At 32.3% G+C, this 27,909-nt stretch overlaps 1 protein-coding gene across 1 annotated transcript; it reads left to right on the top strand.

The window, feature by feature from the left end:
- The first annotated feature begins 1,248 nt into the window (after positions 1-1,248).
- On the top strand, positions 1,249-26,176 carry LOC115878161 (UBA-like domain-containing protein 2). Its single transcript, XM_030894548.1, has 3 exons — positions 1,249-1,475; positions 14,008-14,082; positions 21,721-26,176. The coding sequence occupies exons 1-3, from the start codon at positions 1,365-1,367 to the stop codon at positions 21,892-21,894; spliced, it is 360 nt and encodes a 119-aa protein (XP_030750408.1). The 5' UTR covers positions 1,249-1,364; the 3' UTR covers positions 21,895-26,176.
- Positions 26,177-27,909: the final 1,733 nt, after the last annotated feature.

Here is a 27,909-nt window from a genome sequence, read left to right as displayed (position 1 = left end):
GTTGTTTTCAGAGAGTTGAATATCCGGGAAAGTTGAATTATTGAATGTTATTGCACCCAATAATGACCGAATTACGCCCTCCTTTACTCGTTGATTTTTTGACAATTTTATTAATATTTGAAATTGCTACAAGGCGACGCCTAGTTCGGGTTCTGTTTCACTTAATTTTTACTACCCGAAACAGCGTTACATTACACAAATCTCGTACCTGAGTATTTTATAGTTTCAATAACTACACTAGTAAAAACTGAAACACTTAAATATTATGACAAAGCCACGATTTTAATATTATTTCAATGAGATCAACATTCAACATAAACGGTATTTATACCCGGCACTTCTAACTTCTGCCGTATCGAGCGCTACGGTCGGAATTTTTAAAATTAACTGTAATGCACCAAGCCTATAGGCGTGTCCCTAGCATAGCCTGTTTAAAAAATGTTTAAAATTGTTTACTTAAATTTTTCTTACTCATGTTTAAATTAATGATTAATAAATAAAATGTATTTTGAATGGACTAGAAGTGTTTTAATAGACCAATGATTCTTATTTCACATTTAACTCATCATTTATTTCCTTTATTACGTCATTAAACTAATAAGAAGTGTGTTCTATTAGTATTAACAATTTAATATGAATGTAGGTATATGGCCAGAATATGTTTAGCCACGTTCTTACTATATGGAATAAAATCGTATGTTCAGAACTGTCTTTCGTTTTATTTATTACAGTTATTTAACTCTTGGTGTTATTTATTTATTCCTATTAAATATGTATTCTTATACTGTATCTGACTGTATTGTTATTTATTTTGGGATGGTATCAGATCAGATGAAACAAATGATTTAAAAATATTTCTCGTTAGAAATTTCGATCCAACAATGAATGAAACTAAAAATAGACATTTCTTTTATGTAAACGTCATATTAATGCTTATCGATTTTAAAAAGTTAAAGCGCTATTTTAAAGATCAGTTTCTCATTTCTTAAATTTATATATGATATATTTATATTTTTTATTACATAACCGCGAAAAAAAAATTGGAACGGCACTGTTCACTGTTTATTTTGACCGGTCCCTCTTCTATTATTATTTTTGTTGACAAGTCTATCCCCTCCACTACCGTTTCCGCTCCCCTCATTTTGTGCTTACATTCACCTCGCTGGCAATCTCTTCGTCCCTCCTTCTCTACTGACGTCACAAAATCCTATTAAACGTAACCGGTGCGAGTGAGATACCTATAATACGACCGGCACTCGAAAGAACTTCACCCGTGGAATTGTAGTAGTTTTCAAAACAACCGTAGACCGAGAGGTACTTACGAGAATTTGTGTGTTTTGTGTACGGAATTGTGATTTTACACAATGGATACGCCGCTCAGGGAACAAGTAATGATAAACCAATTCGTTTTGGCGGCCGGATGTGCCAGAGAACAGGCAAAACAAATCTTACAGTCGGCTCATTGGCAGTTTGAGGTAATTAAATTTTCCGTCTGTTGTTGTAAACAAACGTGATGAATATGGCGGCTGCAGACGTCCGGTGCCCCCTTATTTTGCACTGTTGCCGGACGTTTTACAGTGCTTATTGTTATTAATTTCTTTTTTGAGCAGACTGATATTTTAAAAGTATATTTCAAGGACGTCTCGTGTACATTTTTTGTTTATATAATTTCGAATGGCGTTTGGCTAGCTTTCAAAAAGAATAAATTTAGTTTGGTATGTACACAGTGAACTTGATACTTGAATGTTATTAAGGATAGTTCCTATTGATCTAAACCAAACTTTTATATGTATATCAATAACAATTTATTATCACTGGATGAATCTGTCAAGTGTTTCATATCTTATTAATTATTAATACTGTATGATCGAAAAAAAAACGGCGTCAGCCATGGCTATGAAATGAAGATTCGGAAGATCGCTGTCATTTTATATGGGAAATGTCATCGATGTTCATTTCCATGCCAACTTTTTCTCGATCATACGGTATAACCACAGTATAACCAGAACTACCTTGAATGGGAATTAGTTGTAACAGATAAATTTTGACATGCTAAAACAATATTTGGAGTGAATAAACTGATATTTTTGGTTGTTTTAATATTGTTTCATATAAATCATAATAGTAGGCAACGGTGTCGATGCTCCTCTTTTTGGGACGGTTTATCGACTACTCGATTTTGCGATCAAGGGCTCAAGGTCGCACGCGTTAAGCAACATTTCCCTTTTCGCTGCCCTCTGATTAGGGATGGCAACATTTTAAAATATATCGATACATAACATTTATAATAGTGATATGAATGATATATCAAAAGACAAACATCGATATTTATTTATTACCAAACAGGCTCAGGGGCCTAATTATATGGATAAAAAACGTATAATATTCAATATAGCGGAACGAAAGTATTTCATACAGGGTGACAAAAATATCTAATCTCAGGAAAATAGAAAACTGTATAGGAAAATCTTAAATTGCATGATTATCAGTGTTTAAAAGTAAGGAATACTTAGAGTAGAGAAATTATGAAGCGATCAGAACAGAAGTAAATTAAAGGATGTCCCATTTTCGTGGTTCTCCTGTATGAGTAGATGAGGTACCTTATGATCGAAAAAAAACGGCGTCCAGGTGGCTGAGAAATGACGATCGATGACTATTTACCATATATAAATTTACGTATAAAATGACAGCGATCTTCATTTCATAGCTATCGATAACGCCATTTTTTTTCGATCATACTGTATAAAGTGAGGTTTCACATTACTGTGCTACTTTTTTTATAAAACTAAAACTAAAGATGCTAAGCACAGATTGCCATATCCCTCTAACTTCCTGAAATACATGGCGAATATGAAATTGTTGCATTTTTAGTATCTTGGTTATCTACCAACTTATTGAAATCACCTATCAACTTATTGAAAAAGTGAGAACAGTGTCATAGAGTTTCTCACTAGCTTCTATGTCCTAGTAGTCAACTCGCATACTCAACGTTGCTTGCCTTTTGTTGTCCCTTAATTTCGCAGTTTTGCACGCGCATAAACGATAATCCGTCGGGCATTTCGCGTGCAATCTAAACAAAAAAACTTACTCCAGAGACTAACCAACGCAATCAAAACACGCCTACGGCGTATTTTGATTGCTTTTACCACCAACTGTAAATAAATTAAAAATAAAAACAGCTGTAAAAAAAAAATAAAAAAGTTTTGGTTTGTGTTGGGATCTTGTTCTTGTTCCCGAAGCGACGGCCTTACAAATGGATCCACAGCTGGTCTTGGGTTGGCTATATTTGACGTTACTTTCCGCCGTTCTTAAAACCGTTCACAAAATAAGCCGACAGCAAACGGCAACATTGTTGGATATGCGAGTTGACTAGTGGGACGTAGAAATTTCTGAGTTTTTCACCTAGAATTCAGTGGCGCAACTTGTTTTCCGTTGGGAGCTCTCATTTTTGAAATATGACTGACAGTTATATTTTTGAAGTGAAACTTCATTATTCGCGCTGGGAGTAAAAAATTGAAGGCCATGGCACGATACGCGACACAACAAGCGAGAGGAAAAGCGGTAAGGACAGCCTACGGCTTAGAAAAAATCGTCCGATTTAAATGAAATTTGCTATGTCCGTGTACGATACGTGTCACTGTGACAGTTAGTTTTGACGTAAGAAACGTCAAAAGTTGATGTCATCCGATCGCTGCCAGTGCCAAATTTGGTGGGTGTGTTATGCGAGCAACGGTGCACACGGTCCCACTCTGCAAAGTTGGATACGATGTTTCGTTTACATCATAATCAGTTTCGGTTACATCATCATGGGTCACCAACCCTATAAAGCACACGAAAATGGGGTTATATAAATGCGATAGCCGCATTTACCAACTTTTAGACCTTTTATACAGGTGGTTTCCTGCGGATATCGTTCTATAATTCGAAAAGAGTATGTTTAAAAATTGCAAGTATCTTTGTTGCACGTTTTATTGCCACTCTGATGTTTTTTTTATCTTATCTCTACTGTACCAGATATATCGATAAATTTAATATATCGATAAATCGTTGCCATCCCTATGTGCCCTTGTTTTGGTCGTTGCCCGGACAACTAGCTTAATGTTTGTCTGGTGTTTCCGGTAAATTTTTCATGAATCACAACCGGGATCTTCCAGATTTGTCATGCACATTTCTAATCCTAGATCATTCTAATGTATTTTTGTTAAATATTTTTGCATTATTTTTTAATGCAGTTATGCTTTTCTTAGAATTGTATTTTAAACATAAAACAAAAAAAAACTTATAAAAAGTCTGTCTTTGGATTACTAATGAAAACTTTTCTTAGATATTTCTGTTTTGACTCTTTATAGTTTTGTTCGTTTCTGAACTCTTTTGTCTATAGTCGATAGGTTGGACTGTTGGACAAACTTATTGTAATATACAATTTTCTCATTCGATGCAAACTTTATGGAAATCCCTGTATATCGCGGATTAATTTTTCTTGGTATAAACATTTAATGTCATGCGAGCAATGATAAATAATTATAAAAATAAAACAAATAAATAACACTAACCACAATCTAAGAATATCTATAGATATAAATAATTTATTTATTTAACGGCTTATATAGAAATGTCAAAGATCTATGCAAAAATCTACATCATCCATTAAACTAAATTTGTTTGGAGAATATTGCCAGCAAAAAGAGCCTATATATTTATCATGTCTGACTAAATAATTATGGAAAAGGTTAAAGGTCGCCGGTTTGTTTTATTATTAAATAAAACGCTGTTTCATGTCCAATTTTGTAGAGTAATTTTGGCGTAAAGAGCCAAGAATACACTAAATACCCTTGAAATTTTATTCCGTATTTACAACTTGGTATTTTCTTGATTCAAATTGGATACCCTGCTGGCAACTGTTTCTTTTGGGTCGGTATTTACATGTGTGGAAGTAAATCGCATAGGGATCTTATTTAGTCGGAGTGAGAGATATGCGATGGTGTCCTGCAGCGTTGTTGGTACGCCTGTCCCTATCAAGTAAAGTAAAGTCATGATGGGAAACCGCTTATTTTTAAAAGACTTTTTTTTCGAAAAGATAACTAGATAAAATCATTAGATATGTTTCTGAGCATCTGAAATGGAATTATAAGGATATCGTTAGGGTTAGGTTAGGTTAGGTTTTTTTTAATAATGAGAAAACGTCAGTAATCGCGATAACATTTTAACACATAAAGGTACGCGCACAAGGACCAGAGCCGCACTCGCCGCATCGAATGAAGATAACATAGATTAAAGGATGATTCACAGTACACCGGACCGTGCCCGAGCCGGGCACGTTCCGTGAAGTAGACACCGAGCCACGTCCGATCCTTCTGTATATGCAACACCGAGTTGATAACGGGGTTCGTATTAGTTCCGAGTATATTAGAAAACACAGCCCCATAGACACACGAAGATTTAATACGAACAATGCCAAAGTTCTCGCAGTTGGAAATAGTACCAATTGCAGTCGATGAATAAAGAACAACACCTGCAGGGGAAACACCTGCTCAAAGGAAAAGATGAAGGAGCTATCTTGTTCATTACATCCTTTCATTGTCCAGTTTTACGCATACCCTGTCGTCAAATACTGCTGTAAGATTCACTCAAAGAACCGCCGAAACAAGCTCGGCACGCCCACTACGCCGAATAGAAATGTCTTTCGAAGCGTCCGTTTGGTTCCGGAGCAAGTGAATTCCATCAGAAATTTTCTCCTGCCGATGCCGTTCGCGTCTGAACGGTATAAAAAAAACAAAACAAAGCGAAACAAGCAAAAAATAAAATAATGCTGGCCGTTGCAAGCAATATGGAGGACGAGAGATTGATTTTGTTAGTTCTTCTATCTTTGTTAGTATTAGATTTTGTTAGTTTCTAAAAATAATTATACTAGAATCTGGAAAAAAGTCAAGGAAAATCTTTTCTCGGTCGTAAGTTCTGAGTTCTGAGGAACTTTTTCGAGTGGCTTAGACCGTAGAACGTTAGAGAATTCCCATCCAGGTGACGGTTACTAACAGAGATAGATAAACAGTTATTATTTACATCAACAAAACTCACCTTCTTAACAGCACTTAAGGAACACAAAGGGCCATTACTACCGCTTTCCCGTTCGAAATATCATAATAAAGTTGCGATGAGTTTTTTACGGCTATTATCTATCTTGTACTAGACCTCGCACTAAAAGAGAAAGAACAATGTCCAACTGCAAGGTCTGCTAGTAAACATTTTTAAGCTTGAAGTATCACAACACTATTTATTTAAACCAACAACTCATAATTAAAAGCCATGCTAAAGTTTCAAAACGAATGACAATGTCAGGAAATAATAAATAAATAAATGCGGCAACTTGACATTTTTTACAGCAGAGCTGTCACCTGAATCCACAGCGGGAAATTTAAATTCAACAATCAGCACGGCGCCGAATATGTCCATCGTTGGCTACAATTAATTTAAAAATCGCGCCCTGGATGACGCAACTAAAAGTTTATTTGATATGAACCGTAGCTAGATCGTTCGCTTTTTCATTGCCTCTTATCCCTTGGTTAGCGGGAACCCAGAGTAGGAGGACTTTATGTTTATTATTTGTTCAGCTTCTCTAGGCATTCTTTGACCAACTTCGTATTGATGGTTACTGAGTTGATCCCTTTTTTCGATAGTTTCTAGCAAGATAAACTTTAATCTTTCTGATGTCACATATCTACTAAACCAACAATGTTCGAAAGTGTCCATTTCTATCTAGTAATTTTTTGTTTGTTTCGGTGCAATGTGAATTGCGAGTTCTTTTGCCTTCTATTTTGTTATGCCTCTTATGAATATAAGTGAGAGGATCCCTGAAAGTATCAGTTGGGTGTTTATAATTTTAATTCACAAGCAAATTGTATTTTATGTGATTTTTCTGTCATCTGTCGAAATCTTCCCTGACTCGTTGGACAGACTTTAGCTGTTAAAAAAAAGTTGAAAACTGGTAAATTTGTTTGGACCGGTAAATTCGTTGTTTATTTACTTCGACTGCATTTAATTTCAAGGTGTTTAAAAAGACATGTGCCATCTCTCGTAGGGCGATTCTTCACGTAAAAGTAAGATTTATTTTTTATATCAACGTATGTCCGATTCTGCTTTGTTTCGAAGCTACAGTGGGTTAAAAATCTTCATTTTTTTATTTATTATACGTTTCTTCCAAGTGCTTTTAGTGATTTGCATGAAATTTTGAGGATAAAAGTTAATAAAAAAGTGCGACATATTTTAACGCTGAAAAAACGTCGACATATTTGCGTCGCACGTTTTGCAAGTGATTGGAGCAATAAAAATATTGTTTAAAAAAAAATTAAATATTTTTTTTATTTTTTCTATATATTTTTTTATTTTGCTTGCCAGAGGACACGATGCTTAAAATTTTTTCATGTAAACATTAAACATTATTTTTTTAACATTTTTTCATATTAACAGAACGTCAACGGTTTTTGTAGACGTATCTGTTTAAAAAAACTAAAGTGTTCTCGAATAATTGAATTTAAATAATTTAAATAGTTTTTTTTTTCTTTATTCTCTGTATTTTTTGCTTCCGACGGAAAGAGATACACTTTTCGAAATTCGAAACGTTAAGCATTTTTTTGTTCGTTAGGCAAATTTGTATATCTGTAAACCTAACTTCTGACAAGTAGTTTCCGTTTGGATTACTTAACGCAGAAGTGTTTACAAAAAATAACTATTTTATTTTGTAGATTTTCTTCCAGTGGCGAAATACCCATATAGGATTTTTTGGAGAGATTTGTTCATTTGCCTTTAATCGCCTCTTTAAATAGAGACTGTCCTTCTGTCCAATGAGTCAAGAAAGAATATCGTCAGAATTATTTCCTGTGAATCTTCCTGTGAATTAAATTGATAGACAACTGTCACTGTCAGATATTCTCTTAACAGACCCTTTAAATAAATTCCGGATTTTGTCCGGATTTCAGAGCTCACTCGTCCTGAATTTTCAAAAACTTGTATGGAAACATGATGGAAACCCTAATTAGAGGGATATAAGTAAATATATAAATATTTGTTAATCAAAGCAATGTTTATTTACTTCAACTGCATTTAATTTTGCACTTGCTTTTACAGGAAATATTTTAATCTTAAAGTTTGTTATCCACTTTAATGACTTTAATCAGGAAAGACAAAAAATGAAGTTTTACATATTGTTTTAATTGGTAAAATACACTCAACTATTCTAGGGAAATTTAAATCACTATTTAATTTAAATATCAAGTGTATTTTGCCAGAATCTGTAGTTTATATGATAATATATCTAAGTCAACTTGAACTTTGACCTTTTATAGATTGCTTTCCGTTCCCTGGGTAAATAATAGGTATTTTATTTTTTATGTAGTTATATATTTGTGTAATTCTGCAACAAGTTATATGTGTCTATTTACAAAGTAATTTATTTATATTGATCTAGTAATTTGTAAATAAATTTGCTAAAAAAATCACTTAATTATCTATAGAATTTTTTGGCGATATTAAGTGTTTTGTAATTTATCAAAAAAATAGTAAGTGGGTAAATATTAAATATTGAATACAATGCGACATTTTATGATATCATCCCTCTGCAAATAGAAAGTTGGAGACACCTCTGCATGTGTACCTACATAATATTATACAGGGTGGCGCACCTCATTCGCCTCGGTTGATTATGCGAAAAAGGTAAGATGTAGAAACAAAATATTTTATGGGTATATGTAGGGAGGTAATGTGCACAATTTAAAATTATTTTGAAATGTACAGGGTGTTTCAGAACTAAGATCCATACCAAAGTTATATTTTTTCTTATGGAACACCCGGTATTTTAATTTTTGGATTCTTGGGCCCAAAAAAAATTATTTATTATAAGGTTTAAATATGTTTAAAATCTTTGGTTTTTGAGATATTTAAAGATATTTAAATTTGCATGCTACAATAGAATAGATTATTAACACTCTGTACATTACTTTTCTCAGAATTAATTCTTGTGCTGACTTTTATGCCAGAGAAATAAACTTTACAGAAAATGTTATTCCTTCCTTAAATGTATACAGGGGTATCAAAAATTGCTGGTCTATTTTAAATATTAATTTTACATAAAAACTTCGTTATTTCAAATGCAACACTAGGTATTTTTTTAAATAATATATACCTATCTGGCTCAGATTTTGAATAAAAAGCGATTTTTCAATAAAATTGTAATCAAGATGGCTAGTGTTGTCATGGCAAGTTTCTAGTGACAGTTAGTAGCTATTTTCAAAATCGAAATTAGTTTATGGACTTAGTTAAATTTATACCAGTTTACTTTTATTTAATTTACCTACAATAGATTAATAAATAATATTTATTAAATATGTGTTTATTATTCTATCAAGAAAAACGAAGAAGTAGGTCTTTGAATTATTTTACGATGACTTGTATGTATGGATTTTCTATAAAAGAGCCAATTACGGCAAATTAATTTTTTTCACTTTTAACGACAGGTTTTTGCCTAATAGGTTTTTCATAAGCCACACTACCAGCTCTGCGAAATACACACAATAGATTAATAAATAATATTTATTAAATATGTGTTTATTATTCTATCAAGAAAAACGAAGAAGTAGTTCTTTGAATTATTTTACGATGACTTGTATGTATGGATTTTCTATAAAAGAGCCAATTACGGCAAATTAATTTTTTTCACTTTTAACGACAGGTTTTTGCCTAATAGGTTTTTCATAAGCCACACTACCAGCTCTGCGAAATAGGACAAGAAGTTTTTCAAAGAAACGCTTATCAGGAAGATTCCTATTTGGATATCTTTGAGCATAAGCCCTTGAGGTCAAGAAGCAATTTTCCTTACAAAATAATATCACTAGTAACATATTATTCGTTCCGCCAGCAGATCCTGCTTTATTTTTCTTGATAAAATAATGAATATTTACTTATTAAACTATTGTAGGTAAATTTAAGTAAACTGTTATAAATTATAAATAATAATGTCCATAAACTAATGTCGACTTTGAAAATAGTTACTAACTGTCACTAGAAAATTGCCATGGCGACAGCAGCCATCTTGATTACAATTTTATTTAAAAATCGCTTTTTATTCAAAATCTGAGCTAGATAGGTATAGGACACCCTAATATAGTTTAAAAGAACATTTGAATCTACTTCGATTTATTTAAAAAAATACAGGGTGTTACATTTGAAATAACGAAGTTTTTATATAAAATATATCCCTAAAATAGATCAGCAACTTTTGATAGCCCTGTATAAATTTAACGAACCAATACCATTTTTCAATAAAGTTTATTTCTCTACCTTTCAAGTCAGCATAAGAACTAATTCTGAAAAGTAATGTACAGGGTGTTAATAGAATATTCTATTGTAGCATGCAAATTTAAATATCTTCTAAATATCTCAAAAACTAAAGATTTTGAACATATTTAACACTCATAATAAATGCCTTTTTTTGGACCCAAGAATCCAAAAATGGAATAAAATACCGGCTGTTCCATAAGAAAAAATATAACTTTGGTATGGATCTCAGTTCTGAAACACCCTGTACATTTCAAAATAATTTTAAATTGTGCACATTACCTCTCTACATATACCCATAAAATATTTTGTTTCTACATATTTCCGTTTTCGTATAATCAACCGAGACGAATGAGGTGCGCCACTCTGTATACAGGGCGTCAAAAAGTTTTTTAGTATTTGATGGTAACATGTAAAGTTAGTTAACGAGTCAGGGAAGATTTTGACAGAAGACAAAATAAAATAACATAAAAGAAGAAACATCAAAATAAGAAAATTACATAAAATACAATTTACCTGTGAATTAAAATGACAGATACAACTGTCACTGTCATGTATCCTCTCGATGGCCAGACTATACAATTGGAACTAAAGTCTGTAGAATGAGACAGGGGAATTTTTGACAGAAAATATACCTTTGAATTTAAATGTAACGTAAATTTTACGAAATGACTTTGGTAAAAAATGTACATGAACTGCCAATATATACTTTTACTGCCAAGCGAGTGCCAATGACTGCGAACAAGTCTGCCATATAATTATAGTCGACTGATGCCAAAATGTACATGTAATTCCAACAGTGAGACACTTTGTTGTAACAGTGCTGCAATCAATTTTATCAGACGGTCTTCCGTTTGAACTGCTAGGCAAAACGTGACGTATAGACGGGGCTTTATGCATTATAAAAATACCTTTTTATATAAATTTTCCAATTATTAATTGAACTTTTTCAAAATACTGACTCAGCAGGTTCAAGAATGATTTACGTAAATATCTAATTCAAGGAATTACATATTTATTTTTAGACCTTATTTGACCTTACGAGTTTTTCGTAGTAAAAATCCTAGAATTCTGATTTTTCTATCTGCAACTGTAACTCCTACGCCTACTGTGTAACGTTTTTCATTCAATCACAATTTATTTGTAAAATTTGTACTAAATCCAAGGTTATATTTGAGTGAATAACTTTTTTCAATTAACTGTAAATTCTTTTCAATTATCAATTCGAATGTATCTAAATACTGGATCATCAGGTTCAAGAACGTCTTATGTAATTATAAATATGACCTTTCGTGACCTTTATTCCAAAAACCATTCTTCGTTTCGATTTACCAAACACCGGAACTACTATAGAGACGGATCAGGTATATCGACAAATCGAAGTATCGATAGTTTTTGCTATATTTTTAGTAACTATGTAACGATTTATTCTAAGAGAACTATCCTTTATAGGATTATTGCTTTATGTAATGTCTTTAAGGCGGGTTCATTTCTTGAAAAGACTTCTGGTTTATAAGGTTTCTAAAAGACTTGTGGAAACAACCTCACATTTGGCTTTAACTCTTAATTGTAATGTCACTTTTATAGGAATAGTCTGTTGAGCACAAATTTATCTGGCAGGGTAAAATAGTACAGCCTATCAGTGAAGTGAATTATTTTTGAAGTGAAACTCTTTTACGCGCGCTGGGAGTAAAAATTCAAAGCCGTGACACACGAGCTAGCGTCATGAAAAGTGGTAACGAACGAGAAAGTTGAAATGGGTCTTTGGAGCGTCGTAACTTGGGCCCTATGTGAGCTAGGGGGCTGAACTCGGAATGTAGATAGGGCTCGAAAAATCCCATGATCAATGAATCAAATAAAAAAATCGTCCGATTTAACTGAAATTTGCTATGTCGATGGATCGTGTACGTGAACTTGACCGTGTACGACACGTGTCAGTCTGACAATTAGTTTTGACGTAGGAAACGTCAAAAGTTAAAGTCGTCCGATCGCGACCAAATTTGGTGGGTAGGCTATGTGAGGGACGGTACACACGATCCTACCCTGCAAAGTTGGATACGACGTTTCGTTTACATCTTCATCAGGGTGGGACTAACGATTTACTATAGAAGTAACATGAGGGTCGATTTCGGCCTAATTGGCGACGGGCTACAGGATGACGCCCTCGAAATTTCGAACCGATGCCTCTAAATGGACGAAATTATCAGGATTTTTCTTATTTATGGGTCGATTGGGACCAAACTCGGCAAGTGGATAGAGCTCGGGATAGAGGTACCTGAATGGAGTCCTCAGACCGACAGACAGAAGGAAGAAGTTTCGCTTCTGTATGTGCACATAGTGTACAAACATTTTTTTTGTCAATTTTGTGGACTTATTAATCGAATGATCTGGAATGATTGAGACAAATCCATTTTACAGTGGTGCGTTATTTGTTCTCTATATTTGTAAATATTTCAATATATTTCTAGATTTGAATATGCTATTTTCTTAATCTTTTCCGTTGAATTTCTATTCTATAATGTCTGTAGCTCGGTCTACAGTATGTCGCAGTTTTGCCCTGGACGGAGAATTCAACAATTCAGAAATCCAACAATTCAGAAAACATCCAACAATTCAGAAATCATTAAAATCGGTGGTCCAGCCGTTATTGTATAGCAAAAATTGAATCGAGAATGGTTTTTATTTAATGGACAGAAATAAAATGTAAAATATTAGTTTTTTGAAAAATGAAAAATGAAAAATTTATAAATTATTATTGTTTGTGTGAGAATAATCAATTTTTAAGTTTGTTGAGTTTTGGTTTTGGACAACTTTCATTTATTATATAGAAATTAATATCACTAGGCATTAGTTAAAAACTAAGCCTAAAACTAGAAAATGTGGTGCAACTGACTACAAATCAATGTTGAATGTGCCTCTATGTTAACTTATTTCTTTCGGATCTACATTTTTTACATTATTATTATTTTTTTTAAATATTGATGATACTACTGTGATACTACCATAATCATAAATAAATAATTCCTTTTGTATGTATAGTCTGTCCAACTAGAGAATACATGACATGACAGTGGCAGTTGTGTCTGTTACTTATTTTATTTCTGTTATGTATTATCACAGATAAATTAATATTTTCTGTAATTTTTTGGTTTTCGTCTGTTCCTCTCTCTCAATTGGATAGATTTTAGATATTTTTGAATATGTGGTTTAATAACCACATATTCACCACATTTAATAATATGATATACTTGACATACTCACTAGGAATTTCAAATCAATATATCGGGTATTTCCAAAAATACATTTATTCATTGAATTTCCTCAAGGTTTGCCATGATACCGGTATATCGATATTTTTAAAAATATCGACATTTCTAATTTACTATACAAAAAAATATGTAATAACCACACACGCAGATATGTGGAGCGTAAAAATTTAATTTATAAATTAGGATGCCTGTGTTATGAATACGTCTGGTATCTTAGCCTTGGGCATTTTTTCAAATTAGCATACAGGACACGATGTTAACGAAACTTGTTACTGTTATACGTAATTATTACCATTCATGAAATATTTTTTTATTCACTATACTATAACATTTCTTCAGGGATAAAAATGAACACTGTTTTATTTTATTTAATAAAAATATTAAATTAATAATTTTTATTTTTGCTTTTCAGACTGCACTCAGTATATTTTTTCAAGATGCAGCGTTGCCAAGTTGTCCGCACGGAGCAAATTCACATTTCGGTCAGGTAAATAAATATTTTTGTCTCGAGTAATAAAGTGCTGTTGAAATAAAAAAAGGATTCCATTGTTATCGTTTTTATTAGTCATAAAACATATGAAAATTCAATCACAATTTGAGAATAGTTTGTTATTGATGATAAACCTAAAATGTATATGTGTAAGTAAATGTACTATATCAATTTACACTTTATTATGGATAAACAACAAGGAAATGTAAAGAAATATCCGAACACTTGTCATTGGTGGCTTTAAGTTTCCTACAATTTTGCGAATAACTAGATTAAATTGATTAAAATAATTATTTTATTAAATTAAGACCAATGTTCAGATTTGACATACGAGGGTTGATCAAGAAGTACCTTAGATCATAATATAGACCAACCTCACTGTACAAAAAACTAAAGTACACAATCAGGGGTGGATACAGAAATGTATTTTAGGACGGTCCCAAATAAAAAGTAATGTAGAATATGCTTTTTAGAGCGCTATTTTTAACCCAAAAGCCTAATATTTAACCCAATTTATAGATATTAGGGGGGTGTTGCTTGGCTCCATGGCCCCCCTCTGTATCCGCCACCCTATACACAATATAAGAATTTTCCCAAACGCATGAAGTACAGCGTCGGATTAAGTGGATATAATAAACTTTGGATTTTTTTCTCTCCCATTTACAACATCGTCATAGCGATTCACTCCTACACATGTATGTAGGTAAATGCCGAGGGGTCAGCCGCTGACAAATTTCTGTACACTAATACCACGGATAATTCTAAAAGTGCCAACTAATACCACGATTAATACCAAGTAATGCCAACATCTTGTACACCAAAATACACCAACGGTTTACCCCTTCCTCGGGAAATGCTGACCCAAAACTTTCTCTTATCGATTCGGTATAAATCTATTATCTTAGCCTTAAATAAATAAATAAATAATAAAATAAACTATTTTAAAAATTTTCATGTATACTACTGAAATGAAGATAATATATCTAAGCTAAATATAATATATTATACAGTTGTAGTAAAATGAGTAACTAATTGGGGAAATTAAGATCCAACCCTAGATGCAACATTTTTCGTAAACGAATTGAAATTTTGATGCAAGATTAAGCAATACAGTATAGAAGAAATGTTCCAACCCAACTTTTATCTCTTTTTAATACATTTGATTTTCAATTTAGCTGTCAACATCACTGTCTTACACTATGGTCTTAACTCTATGGTCTTACACGTTAAAATCCAGACCCCACTTCTGAACTGTCCCGATGTGTATACAAGCCTGATGTAAACAGATTTTCCGTTAAAAAAAATATATATTTTAAATTTCAATCTAGAGAGTCATGGCCATGTTAAATCTACTGATTTTTAAGCAAGGAGCCTTTGAAAAATATATTTGATCTAATGTTTTTCGTGTCTTTTAATGGACTATTAAAAGAATCCCGAATCGTATTTTTAATCATAACTCAATTTTTTCAAATGGAACGAGGGTAGCTGATTAACATATTTAGAAAAACATTTTTTACGAATAATTTGGTATCACATATTGTACTGGTATTTAGAGCCAAATTGTCGTTATATTTATTATCGTGGCACTCTAGATTGAAATTTAAAATACATACTATTTTTTAAGAAGCAATGTCAAAAGCGGGTATGTGATATGTCATTCTATTCAGAATTTAATTTATTTTATCTATTAAAGTAAATAAATACTGAGGGTGCCATTAGAAAATCAAAAGTTGTAGTAATTTCGGGTGACACAGGAAGAGACAGAAACTAAGATAGATCCTTAAACTACGCCATGACGTTAAATCTTGATAAAAAGTTATATAGATTGTATTAAGTCCGTGGTCAACTCAAAGTGTATATAAACAATCGGTTTGTTTACATTTTGTTGGTATATGTTGTGCCAAAATAAATCATCAATGTATAGGGGTTAGTCTATCTTTAATACATGTCTCTGGTCACTAGTATCGTTGATTGAAGAAATAAGAAGATGGGCAACCTTATGGGCGATTTCATGGCACAAAACCTGTCCGACATGTAGCTGGCGTTACCGTCAGTCTGTCCGATAATTCCGAGATTTAGTTTTGCTCTGCGCCGCTGCGGGCTGATAGTCTTTTACAGTGCAGCGGATAAAGAATACTGTACCGTAGTTCTGCTTTCAGTCGACAGAGTGAGTGGTTGTCGGAGACAGTGTTTCCAGAACTACTGATTAATTCGTAGGTTTACGTATTTTTGGTACAGTACGTTAATAATATGGATTTTCTATAATTAAACAATTTAATATAATATGATTAAACAAAGAACGGGGTCAGAGTTGGCTTGGAAATGTAGATCGCTGTTATTATGTATGTAAAATATTATGGTAAATGTCAATAATCGTCATTTCCAAGCCAACTAAACGACTTTTTTCGATCATATGACATTCAGTATCTATAAAAGAATTTTTATTTTTGTTGTTTATGTTTAACATGAATATATTCTCAATACATAAACGCGGATTTTTCATCCAAAAATATTTTCAGCAAACGTATTACAGATATTACACATTTTTGGCAACACTGTCGCTATCAGAGCCACACCCTCTTCGATATGCCTTCGCTGGCCGAATTAGAGAAAATAAGTGTTTTATGCGTTGACCGTAGAAAGATTGGTATCTCCACCGTACAGCACTCGAGACGTAAGGGGAAACAAATCAGCCTTGTCACGAATTCGCCCATTAGGTTGCGATCTTCCCAATTCTTTCATTCAACGCTAGTAATAATTATTTTCAAGTTTTGAGTCAATAATTAAGTTCTAGAATAACATATCTTGCTTTTTGAAATCGATAGATGTGTGAGATAGTGGCAAATTCATAAAAAAATATTCGTTTACGAAATTTCCAAGACCAGAGTGTAACGAGCGTGATTATTTTAAGAATGTTATGTAAACATTGGTTGTAAAATATCCGTTTAGACTGCATCTCTGACCTACAGAGTAGGAAATTTAGCGATTGGCAACATTTTGCTGGCAAACGATTTGCTAATGTGTCGCTGGAATAAATGAAACGACACGAAAAAAGAATTATTTTTATCTTGTTCCAGACAACCTAATAATTGCTTTACTAATTTTTCCGACTTCCAGTGGCGTACAGTACCAATCAAAGCGGGGTAGGCAAAAATTGTCAAAATAATAAGATAATAGAATAAGTAATTAATATAATTATTTTTTACTCTAAATTGGGTGAAAAGATTTGGCATCATGGTCAACGCTAACGAAATTAAATCACACGATGCTAACTTATTCTATTCTGTCTCTTTCGTACACATTGCCTTTCCAGTCATTGCGGTAAATTGCAGAGTAAATTAACCCGCCTTAGCGTAAATCAGACGGAACGCCTTTGTTGGAAATACCTTATAATAAAAAAAAAATTGGTCAAGTGCGAGTCGCTCTCGCGCACGAAGGGTTCCGTACCCTTCATTATCTATACAACATTGACAACTATATTATTATAAACCTTTTCTCCGATTTAGCTGAAATTTTGAATGCGCGTAATTAAAAAAAAATGAAGAAACACGTTACTAAAAATTGTATTAATCAATAATAAATATGTAAAAAGTAAAAATAAATATGTAAAAATTAAAAAAAAAACGATTAAAAAAAGTCGCCTTGACTAGGATTCGAACCTGCCTTACTACGGCTCCAACGTCATAGCAGCGTAAAGTCCTAACCCTTTAACCACGCGGCCACAGAGGACTTGAAAGATTCTATGTAAAATTCTTACTTAAAAGATAATGTTTAGTGAAAGTATTTTTTTATTTATAAACATTTATTTAATTCTGTTTTTAGTATTTGTTCTTATAGCGGCAACATAAATACATTATCTGTAAAAATTTCAACTGTCTAACTATAACGGTTCATAAGATAGACCTTTGTGACAGACGGACGGACGGACAGCGAAGTCTTAGTAATAGGGTTCCCGTTTTTACCCTTTGGGTACGGAACCCTAAAAACAGCGTCAAAGACGGGTGGGAATGACAATCGACGATAATTTTGGCGAAGTCAATCTCTAGACGTCATTTACTAAAAATTGACATGAAACTTATTAAATTAACACTAATTATAGAAAGATTACAGAAGGATAGGATGTTTCCAGACACACAAATCTATTTCCAAAAAATATTTGTTTCTCCAACTTTTTTACTCAATATAAATTACAACCATTTTGAAGCCAGCTGGTATGAAGCGCCATTAAAAAATAAAGAAGAATAACGGGTCAAGTAATAACTCTAACCCGCCAATAAGGAAGTTGAGATGGGTCTTTCTTTAGAGCGTCGTAGCTCACGTCTAGGGCTTGACCTTACCAAAATTATCATCGATTGTCATTTCCCAGCCATTTTTGACGCTTTTTTTTATCGTATGGTATTATCACGTATTATATCGGAATTGTGCGACAACGGGAGTAGTCAAAAATTATTTAAATATATCTTAGATAATCTCTAAAATAAAAATAAGATAAAAAATGCTTATTGCGAATATTTGTTGCACTAGTTTAATTATTATTAGTAATAATGAGTTAGAATGTAATAAATGAAACAAAAGTTTTATGATTCGGTCTTGGGGTATGTCACTGCCGACATCAGTATTAAAACTAGCAAACCAAACTTTTTTCTAGTAGTAAATACTCCTATGATTATTTCATTTTTTTTTCTCGAATTAAAATCTTGTTCTAATCGGAATGATTAACATTCGCCTTGAATGTTGCTACGTATATTTGTTTAGATGACGACAAACACATTTTAGATAAAAATTTAAACGTATTTCTAATGCGATAATTTTTACAAAAATAAAAAGTAAACAGCGGTCTTAATTGTTTTTGTAAAGATTTTCTTAAAATAAAACAATAATAATAGAGTATTTTTTTATAAATAGACCTACTGAAAAAAGCTTAAGTTTAGGGCTTATGTCTACGCAGTTCGTTTTACGCTACGTCTTACCTGTTCAGTCAAAACGTATCATGTAAAACCTTGGTGTAGACGAAAAAAATAAATGTCAGACCGTTGTGCTTGAAGTAAATTAAGACGGACCGTCTGGAGAACTGACGGGATCATTCAATTTTACAAGAAATCTGTCGTTTTGCCCTACACTGTAAAAAAAGTATAAGTAAATTACAAATAATATGGATATTCCTACCTATTACAGCAACTTTAATAAGCGACTTTTAAAAATCTAATATTTTTACATGCCTTTACAAAATAATGTAATTTTTACTAAATTGTGGCGAGATAGATAATGATTATTACCAAACGATACCATTTTCATAATTAGCTTTGCTTATTTATAGATGAAATTTAAACCATAAATACAATTTAATAGTAAAAGTCCATGTTTTTTGTTTGCAATTTTCAACATTATACTATTTGATAAAAGCTTGACTTCCTACAAAATCTTTATCAAATAATACTGATCACTGATCGAAAACTGCAGGTTATAGATACTTCCATTTTGTACACTGGTCTTGAATCTGTCTTACTTAATTCTCTCTTAATTCACAGATAAAAACGTTCGTTTGACAGACAGGCAAAACATTAGGTGTAGACGGGGCTTTAGACATTTATTATCGAAATTTTCATCTAGAAAACTTTTTTCCCTTCATATGGTATCTATAGTCTATACTTAGTTTCAAATGATTATAAAATATGTACATAATGTAATATTTTGCGTAATACAAATTTAAGTAATTTTATCAATCATAATAAAACAAGGCTTATTGCGTATCGTGCCATGCCTGTGTCGTATTTACAAATTGAGAATATTTGGATGATAAGAGTTCTGATAAAAGTTTTATAACAGGGAACCTTCTTTAAAATTTTATCGCCTCGTTATTTCGTTAAATTTTTTGTTGTTAAATACAATGTATGTAATAACACAAAACGCAGATAGAGTGAGAATATTGACTACGCCACTGCATTTGTTTATTTTTATAAGATGTATTATAATGTATACAGGGAGTTTCTGCCCGAAATTGCATCAGAAGTTTCTGTAATAAATAAATATCTACATATATAAAATGCTAATGTTTATCTGTGTCGTCTCTACTGAAGTAACAACTTGCTCTAGAAAGTTGCTTTTTTACTAAAAGATAGCTAATTGGCTCTTCTAAAAACTGTCGTCGCCGGATTTTTTGTTTTTCATTTAATTAAAAAAAATAAAAGTTTTTTTTTCCTGATGTGGCGGATTCGCCAGGCTTCAACTAGTAATAGATATTTCTTTTATTGTTATTACTTTATTTTTATTCAGAAGGAAGTAAATCGATTGACAGCTAAGCAGCTAATCAAAAGCAAGTCACCATTTTGGTTGGTTTTAAGATATACATACATAATATCACCGGTTTGTTAGTCTTAGTTTTATTTAACCTATGTTGAAAACAAATCAGAGATCGATTATCTGACTCTGTCCTTAACACTAATTTGGTCTTGTCTTTCTTTTGTGTATACAGTGTCAAATACCCTGCTGGCAAGCGAACCTTTGGGTCGGCGTTTACATGTATAGGAGTGAGTCGTTATGGCAATCTAGTAAGTCGGAGTGAGCAAAAATACGAAGTATTTATTACATAACTACTTAATCTGACGCTAGATTCCATGCGCTTGGGAAAATACTCGCCTTCTGTCTTTATTCAGTACATCTTATTTTACTAAGCGTGTTGACCGTACTCTTCGTACACATGAAAACCGGCACCCAAGACCAGAAATGCCGACCCTTAGGATATCATTTTTAAGAAATCAATTTAAATTTTAACCCAGTAATGGATATGGACAACAAATTAGTGTTATATAGTTAGATACATTAACTGAGATGTTAGGACATAACAAACAAACACGACAAAAAGGCGACAAACGGTATAGGAAATGTGAGATTAATTAAAGATATTTAACATTTTAATATCAAGTATGTTTTTTTGATGCCATTTTGTCATACCTAGGTTTCCGTGGAGTATTTTGAAAACATTTTAAACACACATTCGAATTATATGATTTTATTCGAATTTGAAATTTATAAATATCAGTTACCCCTTAATGATTTTTTCGTTATAACCCATATTTTTATCAAAATTACAACGTAGCACCAGTCCGGTGTAAGGTGGCATTCATGTCAAATATATCGTTTTGCGTAAGCCTAAATAGCTCACATGGAGTGAAGGACAGGTTTATAGTTTAATATGTTAATCCTGTTCTAGAAAGAAATATTTAGAAAAAAGTATAGTTGTACTCAAAGAAACAAAGTTATTTGTGATATTTTATAGCATAGCTTTATCCGTCAAGTTTATCTAAACTTTTAACGCATATTATGGCGCCACATGGATTACATTACATATACAGGTTGTTAATTTGTTTATTACTCGCGGCAAGAGCTTTATGGTTGAAATATGACAACCTCGGCCCGCTCGTCGATATACGACGCGACGGGACGAGTCGGCACAAAACTCTATATGTGCATGCGTTCTCAATAGGCAGTGTTGACATTCTCTTCCCCTATAAGTAACTGTCCAGTTAACAACCTGTATTCTGTATATAGTTTATCAGTTTATTTATTCCACTTTTAACAGGCTATAAAACTTTTTTATTTTGTACCAAAAATGTAATATTCTCTTTTTCTCTGTAGGTGATGACACCCTGCAATACTCCGGCGACTCCTCCAAACTTTCCAGACACTCTGCTGGCCTTCTCCAAACTGTCAGCCGGTTCCCCATCTCAAACGGCCAACCAGACGATGGTCAACTCAGCGCCGCCCATTCAAACCAATCAGCACACCCAAACGGCCCATCCGCAACGATAATGACCATGGAAGAGACAGCGATAAGCACGTAGCGTTCTTTTATTGTCATCATCGTCTTGATTGTATAAGACTACTAATAATATTAATGGTGTAAATTTTCCAAGAAATATCCGGGGGACTATAGTGAAAATGTGTCGGGGATATATCCATTTTTTTTTCGATTTGAATATCTCTTAGGACATTTAAATAAGTTTCGGATTGAGAATGGAGCGGCTATGATGGTGAAGTAAGAGATGAATTTGGAGGGTTATTAAGGTTTGGAGGTTTTGAACGAAGTGATATATTATGATTTAATGTTGAGACCAGTGAAAAATTGATTTGATCCTGAATAGGGAAGGAATAACAATATTAAATGAGATTTTGCTTGTTATTTATAGTCAAAAAGTGATTGTTCTATGTATATTTTTTTGATTGTTAATGAAAAGGAAAGAAGAGGCAAAAAATGTTTACAAAAACAAAAATATCTCCAATTCCTGATTCTATGTTACAAAGTTGATATTACAACAACTGTAATCTTCAGATGCTTCAGGTATTTATAGTAATTCGTTCCAGTCAAATTTTCACAACAATTTGACTAAATGAATTTTTATGAATTTAAGTTAACGATACATAAATATTTGTGGCGGATTTACTTTGAAAACTGAAACTTAAAAACTAAATTAAAATTTCTTACAGCTTTGAAAACGTAGAAAATTTAAAATATATAAAAATGGTCATGCAAAAAAAAACAGTACTTTAGTGTAAAAATATGTTTGTTCCAACCGGACGAGAGAACCGTTCTAGAACGGTAATTTTCTATCGGTCAATTCATTTGTTAATCTTGACAAACGATCAAACTTTTCCAACAATAAGTGGGCGACTAGAAATTACCGTCCCAGGATCGGTTCTCGGTCCGGTTGGAACGAACCTATTATATCTGAATCATCTCTTATCTGTGAGGATATTTTTAGAAAGAAAAGATTGAAAATATCAAGAAAAAAAAAGTAATAGGATGTTTCAGAATACTGGGTTACACATGTATGTATAAATGCCTCTCGACACGTTAAAATATATTCATGAATAAATTTTAAAAAAATTCTGCTAATGTAATACCATCTTAAGATATTTTTCATTAATAAAACCAGGGATAAATAAAACCTTTGTAAACAAAGTCTGTCTAACGAGACAGGGAATATTTCGACAGACGACATCTAAAAATGTCAGTAAAAATAATTTACCTGTGAATTAAAATGACAGGCAACTGTCACTGTCACATTTTCTCATTATACAGACTTTAGTTATATTACTGAACTTTTTTATTTAAAATACGAGTATTGAATATTTTTTATCATAAATTGATGTTTTAATGCTCATAATGAATTCAAATACCGTATTATAGCAAATAAATATTTTCATCCTGAAAACCAATGACTAAATAATTCAAGGGCGCGTAACGCGCATATAGGGCTAGAGTAAAATCTGTGATGTAAAATTAAAGGACGCCATTTTTTTGGTGTCAAACCAAGAAGGTGTCATCAGGGACAATTTTAGCGATTTTTAATAATTTGTTGTATGTAGTGAACTTTCTATAAACTTTATTATAATGGTGATCTGTTCAGCTTTCAAGTGTAGAAGCGAGAAGAGAGGGCCAGCAATTACGTTTCTAGGTAAATTAACAAAGAATTAATTTTCTGCACTCCGCCTTTTTAGATTTCTGAAGTAAAACTTCTTTACGCGCGATGGGAGTAAAAATTCAAGGCCGCGAGACGCGTCGCAAAAGTGGTAAACCAATGGGGAATTTCGGATGGGTCTTAACTCGGGCCCTATGTGAGCTAGAGGGCTGAAACTCGGAATACAGTTCCAACCTCTTCCAGCCCCATCTTTTCATAATAGGCAGTTAAAGCACGGTCAAAGACGTAGACATAAACGTATCGTTTGACATGTACGCTTGCGGAGTGAGAAATTCACTTGCGTTTACGGATACGTGATACGTATCTTTATGTGCCTTTACGTACATACAAAACGCAAACGTATCGAGCCGAAGGAGTTTCAATTTTCACCCGAATGATGCGAACGTACAAATTCACAAACTCGTTTCCACAACTGGCTGGTTATTAAGTTATTTCATAAATTTTGGGGTCAGTGTCACAGAACTGGGCCTATTTTATTACAATAAATTAGTATGAAAATATTAAGCATCATAATAAACTCATTTTGGAATCTATTTAATTAAATGCTAGTTCTTAGCTAAAATCCATATGAGGATTCTAAAAGATGGAATCTAATAAATATTCATAAAACTCTGTCTCTTTTCCAATATTATTTATTACTAAGAGCATTTTAAGTTGTAAGGACTACTTTCTGTAATAAAATAATTTCCATTTATAATTTTCTTCATTTTTCGAACTTTTATCAATTTAATGTGGAATCAATGGAATAATAGATATCCATTTTCAGTTTTAAAATTAAATAGTTTCACAAAATAATTTAGAATTACAAATGTACCATTTGCGTTATGTACGCCAAAATACTTGCTTTAACTCTTGTTTACACGAGAACGCAATGGCAGACGTAACGTAGGTTCCTGCGTTACGTGTCGAGAGATACGTATACGTATTGTGCCTTGCTTTAACTGTCTAATATTTTAACGTTTCGTGCACTATGAAACCCCATCATCATTGTGAAAAAATCGTTCGATTTAAATGAAACTTGGTACGTCGATAGATTGGACCAAGGCCAACTTGACTGTATACGACACGTGTGATTGTCACAGTTAGTTTTGACGTAAGAAACGTCAAAAATTGATGTCATCCGATCGCGACCAAATTTGGTGGTTTGGGTTGGGTTGGTTACACGGTCCCAGCCTGCAAAGTTGGATTACGTTTCGTTTACATCTTCATCAGGGTGGTACGGACAGACAGACAGACGAACGCACAGAAGTTTCACTTCAAATATGCGCACATAGTGCACACATAATTTTTTTAAAATCGAATTGGATAATTATTCTTCTGATATTATAGTATGATATAGCACATATTGGGACATAATAGTCTGTACTAGTTCTGTACATTTTGTGAATTTTTCAATACATTTTTCTTTAAATAATTGCCAGAACACCAACTTAAAAAGCACCATCCACCGTAGACGTAGGCATAACTTTTATCAAAAATATAAATAAAGATTATTCATAACTAAATAAGTCATAATAAAATTTCTAACACTAACTATAAATTTTATAAACTCCCAACTCCCCTATTTTAGTCAACACCCGGTCCCATTTACAGACTAATTTTGTGAGCTAAAAAATTGAATAACTAATTTTATGGCAGACATGGAAAAAATAAAATTAAAAACTATCGAATAATAACTTAGAAGGAATATTTGTGAAACAGTTGAAATTGCAATTTTTACTTACTTTTGCATTTTTTATATTTAACCCTTTGGCACGGTAATAATTTGGTTTCTGGTGTTATTGGTCCTTGTGTTCTTTAGTCATCACTTAAAACAACACGATCTTTTGAAGTCTCTTTTATAATAATTCAAATATTCTTTTTTATTTTTCTTTATTAAAAAAACTGTTTTATATTCTTTGTTATCTACATTTTAATGAAATATATAATATATAGGTACTTTTAAATATATTTAATCATTTTTTAAAGACAATTTTGGGAATTATAAATATAAATATTTTATTGAATGAATGGAACATTAAATTTAAATGTATTTTTCAATGTATAACATACAAAAAAATGTATTCTCATCGTATTGTGTTGAAAAATTTATATTAACATACAGGTGTAATTGCAGTGATATTTATATATGTTATAATACTAACAGAAAAACCAGTAAGAGTAAAGAAAAACTCTCTTTTAATCTGGTTTCATATAACCTTCAAATAAAACCTGAGAAACCATTCAAGTAGATTCTAAATGTAAGATTTCTTTTTGTATATAATTGTATTAAGACATTTTTTCCTAAATATATTAATATTTATTTTTAAGGCGAAGCTATTTGAATGGGATAGAGAAAATATTGTAACAGATATTTTTTTAGGTAAGTTGAAATGAAAATAGGATAGGTTATAATTTAATAGTGAGAGTTTAAAAAAGAAGCAGGTAAGAAAAATAAAAGGTGCTTATGGCTAATTTAAATTTTGTATATTTCCGACAAACAAAGATCGAAATTTGTTTTTGTATATATTAGTTTTTAAGTTTATTCGATGAAAACTGTTGTTGCTTTTTCCTTCTGTTCTTCTGATGTAGTCCATGAATTAATAAATAAAAAAATCAATGATGTAAGAAATTAAATTGTTTTTTTTAAGGTGGAAAAATTGGGAAAAAATATATAAATAATTGATACTATGAGCTGGTGCGTCCATGTACGCTTAGTGAGTACGATACGGTTCGTCGATGCGATTTGTTAGTTCAATTAATGGAAATTCGTCCATCGTGATATTTCTTTTGATGGTTAGTCCAAAAACGGACATTCCGCCGAAATTAAAGATCTAATTTCTGTTTTTATACAAGGTGTACCAAAATGTTCGCGAAAGTTGGGACTTTTTAATTTTTGTTTCTAAAAAAGTTGTTTGAACGTTTATTATTTATTAAAAAAGTTTTATAAAAATTAAATATTATAGTTATTTCTTTGGCATATCCAGTAACAAAAAAGATATAATTATTCTTAATACAATATGCTTCTTTACTGTCCTGTAAATAATCGTCAAAATAAAAAAAAAATGTCGACGTTTAAGATATCAAACTTGTTGGAATGACTTAGATATCAAACTTGTTGGAAAAACTTAACCTTAAACTTAATATTGTTTTTTGTTAGTCTAGAATCAATGACTAAAGAATATAAGGACATGTAACGCCCCTATACGGGCTGCAGCAGAATTTGTGACCTTTTTTTTGTTTTGGTGGCAAACAATGAGTCATCATTTGGTCACCAGCGACAATTTTAGCGATTTTTAATAGTTTGTGTGTAGTAAACTTTGTATAAACTCTATTACAATGGCGATTACTTGTTCAGCTTTCAAGTGTAAAAGCAGCAGCGATAAGAAAGAGCCAGGAGTTACGTTTCATAGATAAATAAACAGTCCACTCCAACTTTTTAGCGTTTTCTTATTGAATTCGATAATTATTCTTCAATTTCAATTAACATCTATATGTACTTGATATGTGCTATAGGTCGATACTAGTTTTGTACCTTTTGTTAACATTTTAATACGTTTTTTTCGTAATTAATTAGGATGATACACCATAGGCGTAGTCAAAACAATTATCAAAAAATATAAATATTGCTTCAAACAGCTAGGTTAAGAAAAATATGTGCCACGGCACTGTTTGGTGACATCGTCACAATTTGCTCTCGGGTGTTATTTGTCCTTGGATTCTTTAGTCATTGTCTAGAATAGATTTTAGATCTCTAATTAAAGTTACTTTGGCATTATAATTCATATTTTTGTTTTCTACAGGCTATTGCATCAAAGTTGGTAGTGTGAAAATTAACAATTATTTTAGTAGTTCACAATTTATTGCGGGGCAGTAACATTAAATTACTGCATTAGAAATTATTTTTATTAGATTCGCTTTGTCTTATGTCATTCATACAAAATAAATACTACTTTTTTTCTGAAAAATATTGAAATTCTGGATTCCTTTAAGTTTTCTCTTCCTTGTTAGGCAATGAAAAAAAACTTTTCAATGTGAAACTCATAATAAAAATCAATTTTTGTTGTGAAAATTATGATCGGGTTATGATTTAAAACCGTTATAACAAGGCTTTTATGCATTCTTTTAACTCTATGGTAAATTATAGGGGCCAAACCAACAGAAATTATCGACTGATATTTTATAGGCTACTGTAAAGTGTTTTATCGAGATATCTGATCTCATTCGGCCTCGAACCGGCGTGAAGGACCACTGCCTGTCAATACACTCCAGATGGCCACCCGTTCATTCACTCACATCGTTTAACGTCGCTTAATTTTGGTAATCTATTGGAAAACGGCGTTTCGACGTAGCTGAGCTGTTGTCA

The sequence above is a fragment of the Sitophilus oryzae genome, unplaced genomic scaffold (assembly GCF_002938485.1).
Source record: "Sitophilus oryzae breed Bouriz unplaced genomic scaffold, Soryzae_2.0 scaffold_1500_pilon_pilon, whole genome shotgun sequence".
Taxonomy (NCBI): domain Eukaryota; kingdom Metazoa; phylum Arthropoda; class Insecta; order Coleoptera; family Curculionidae; genus Sitophilus; species Sitophilus oryzae.
This window is presented reverse-complemented; position numbering and strand designations above follow the sequence as displayed.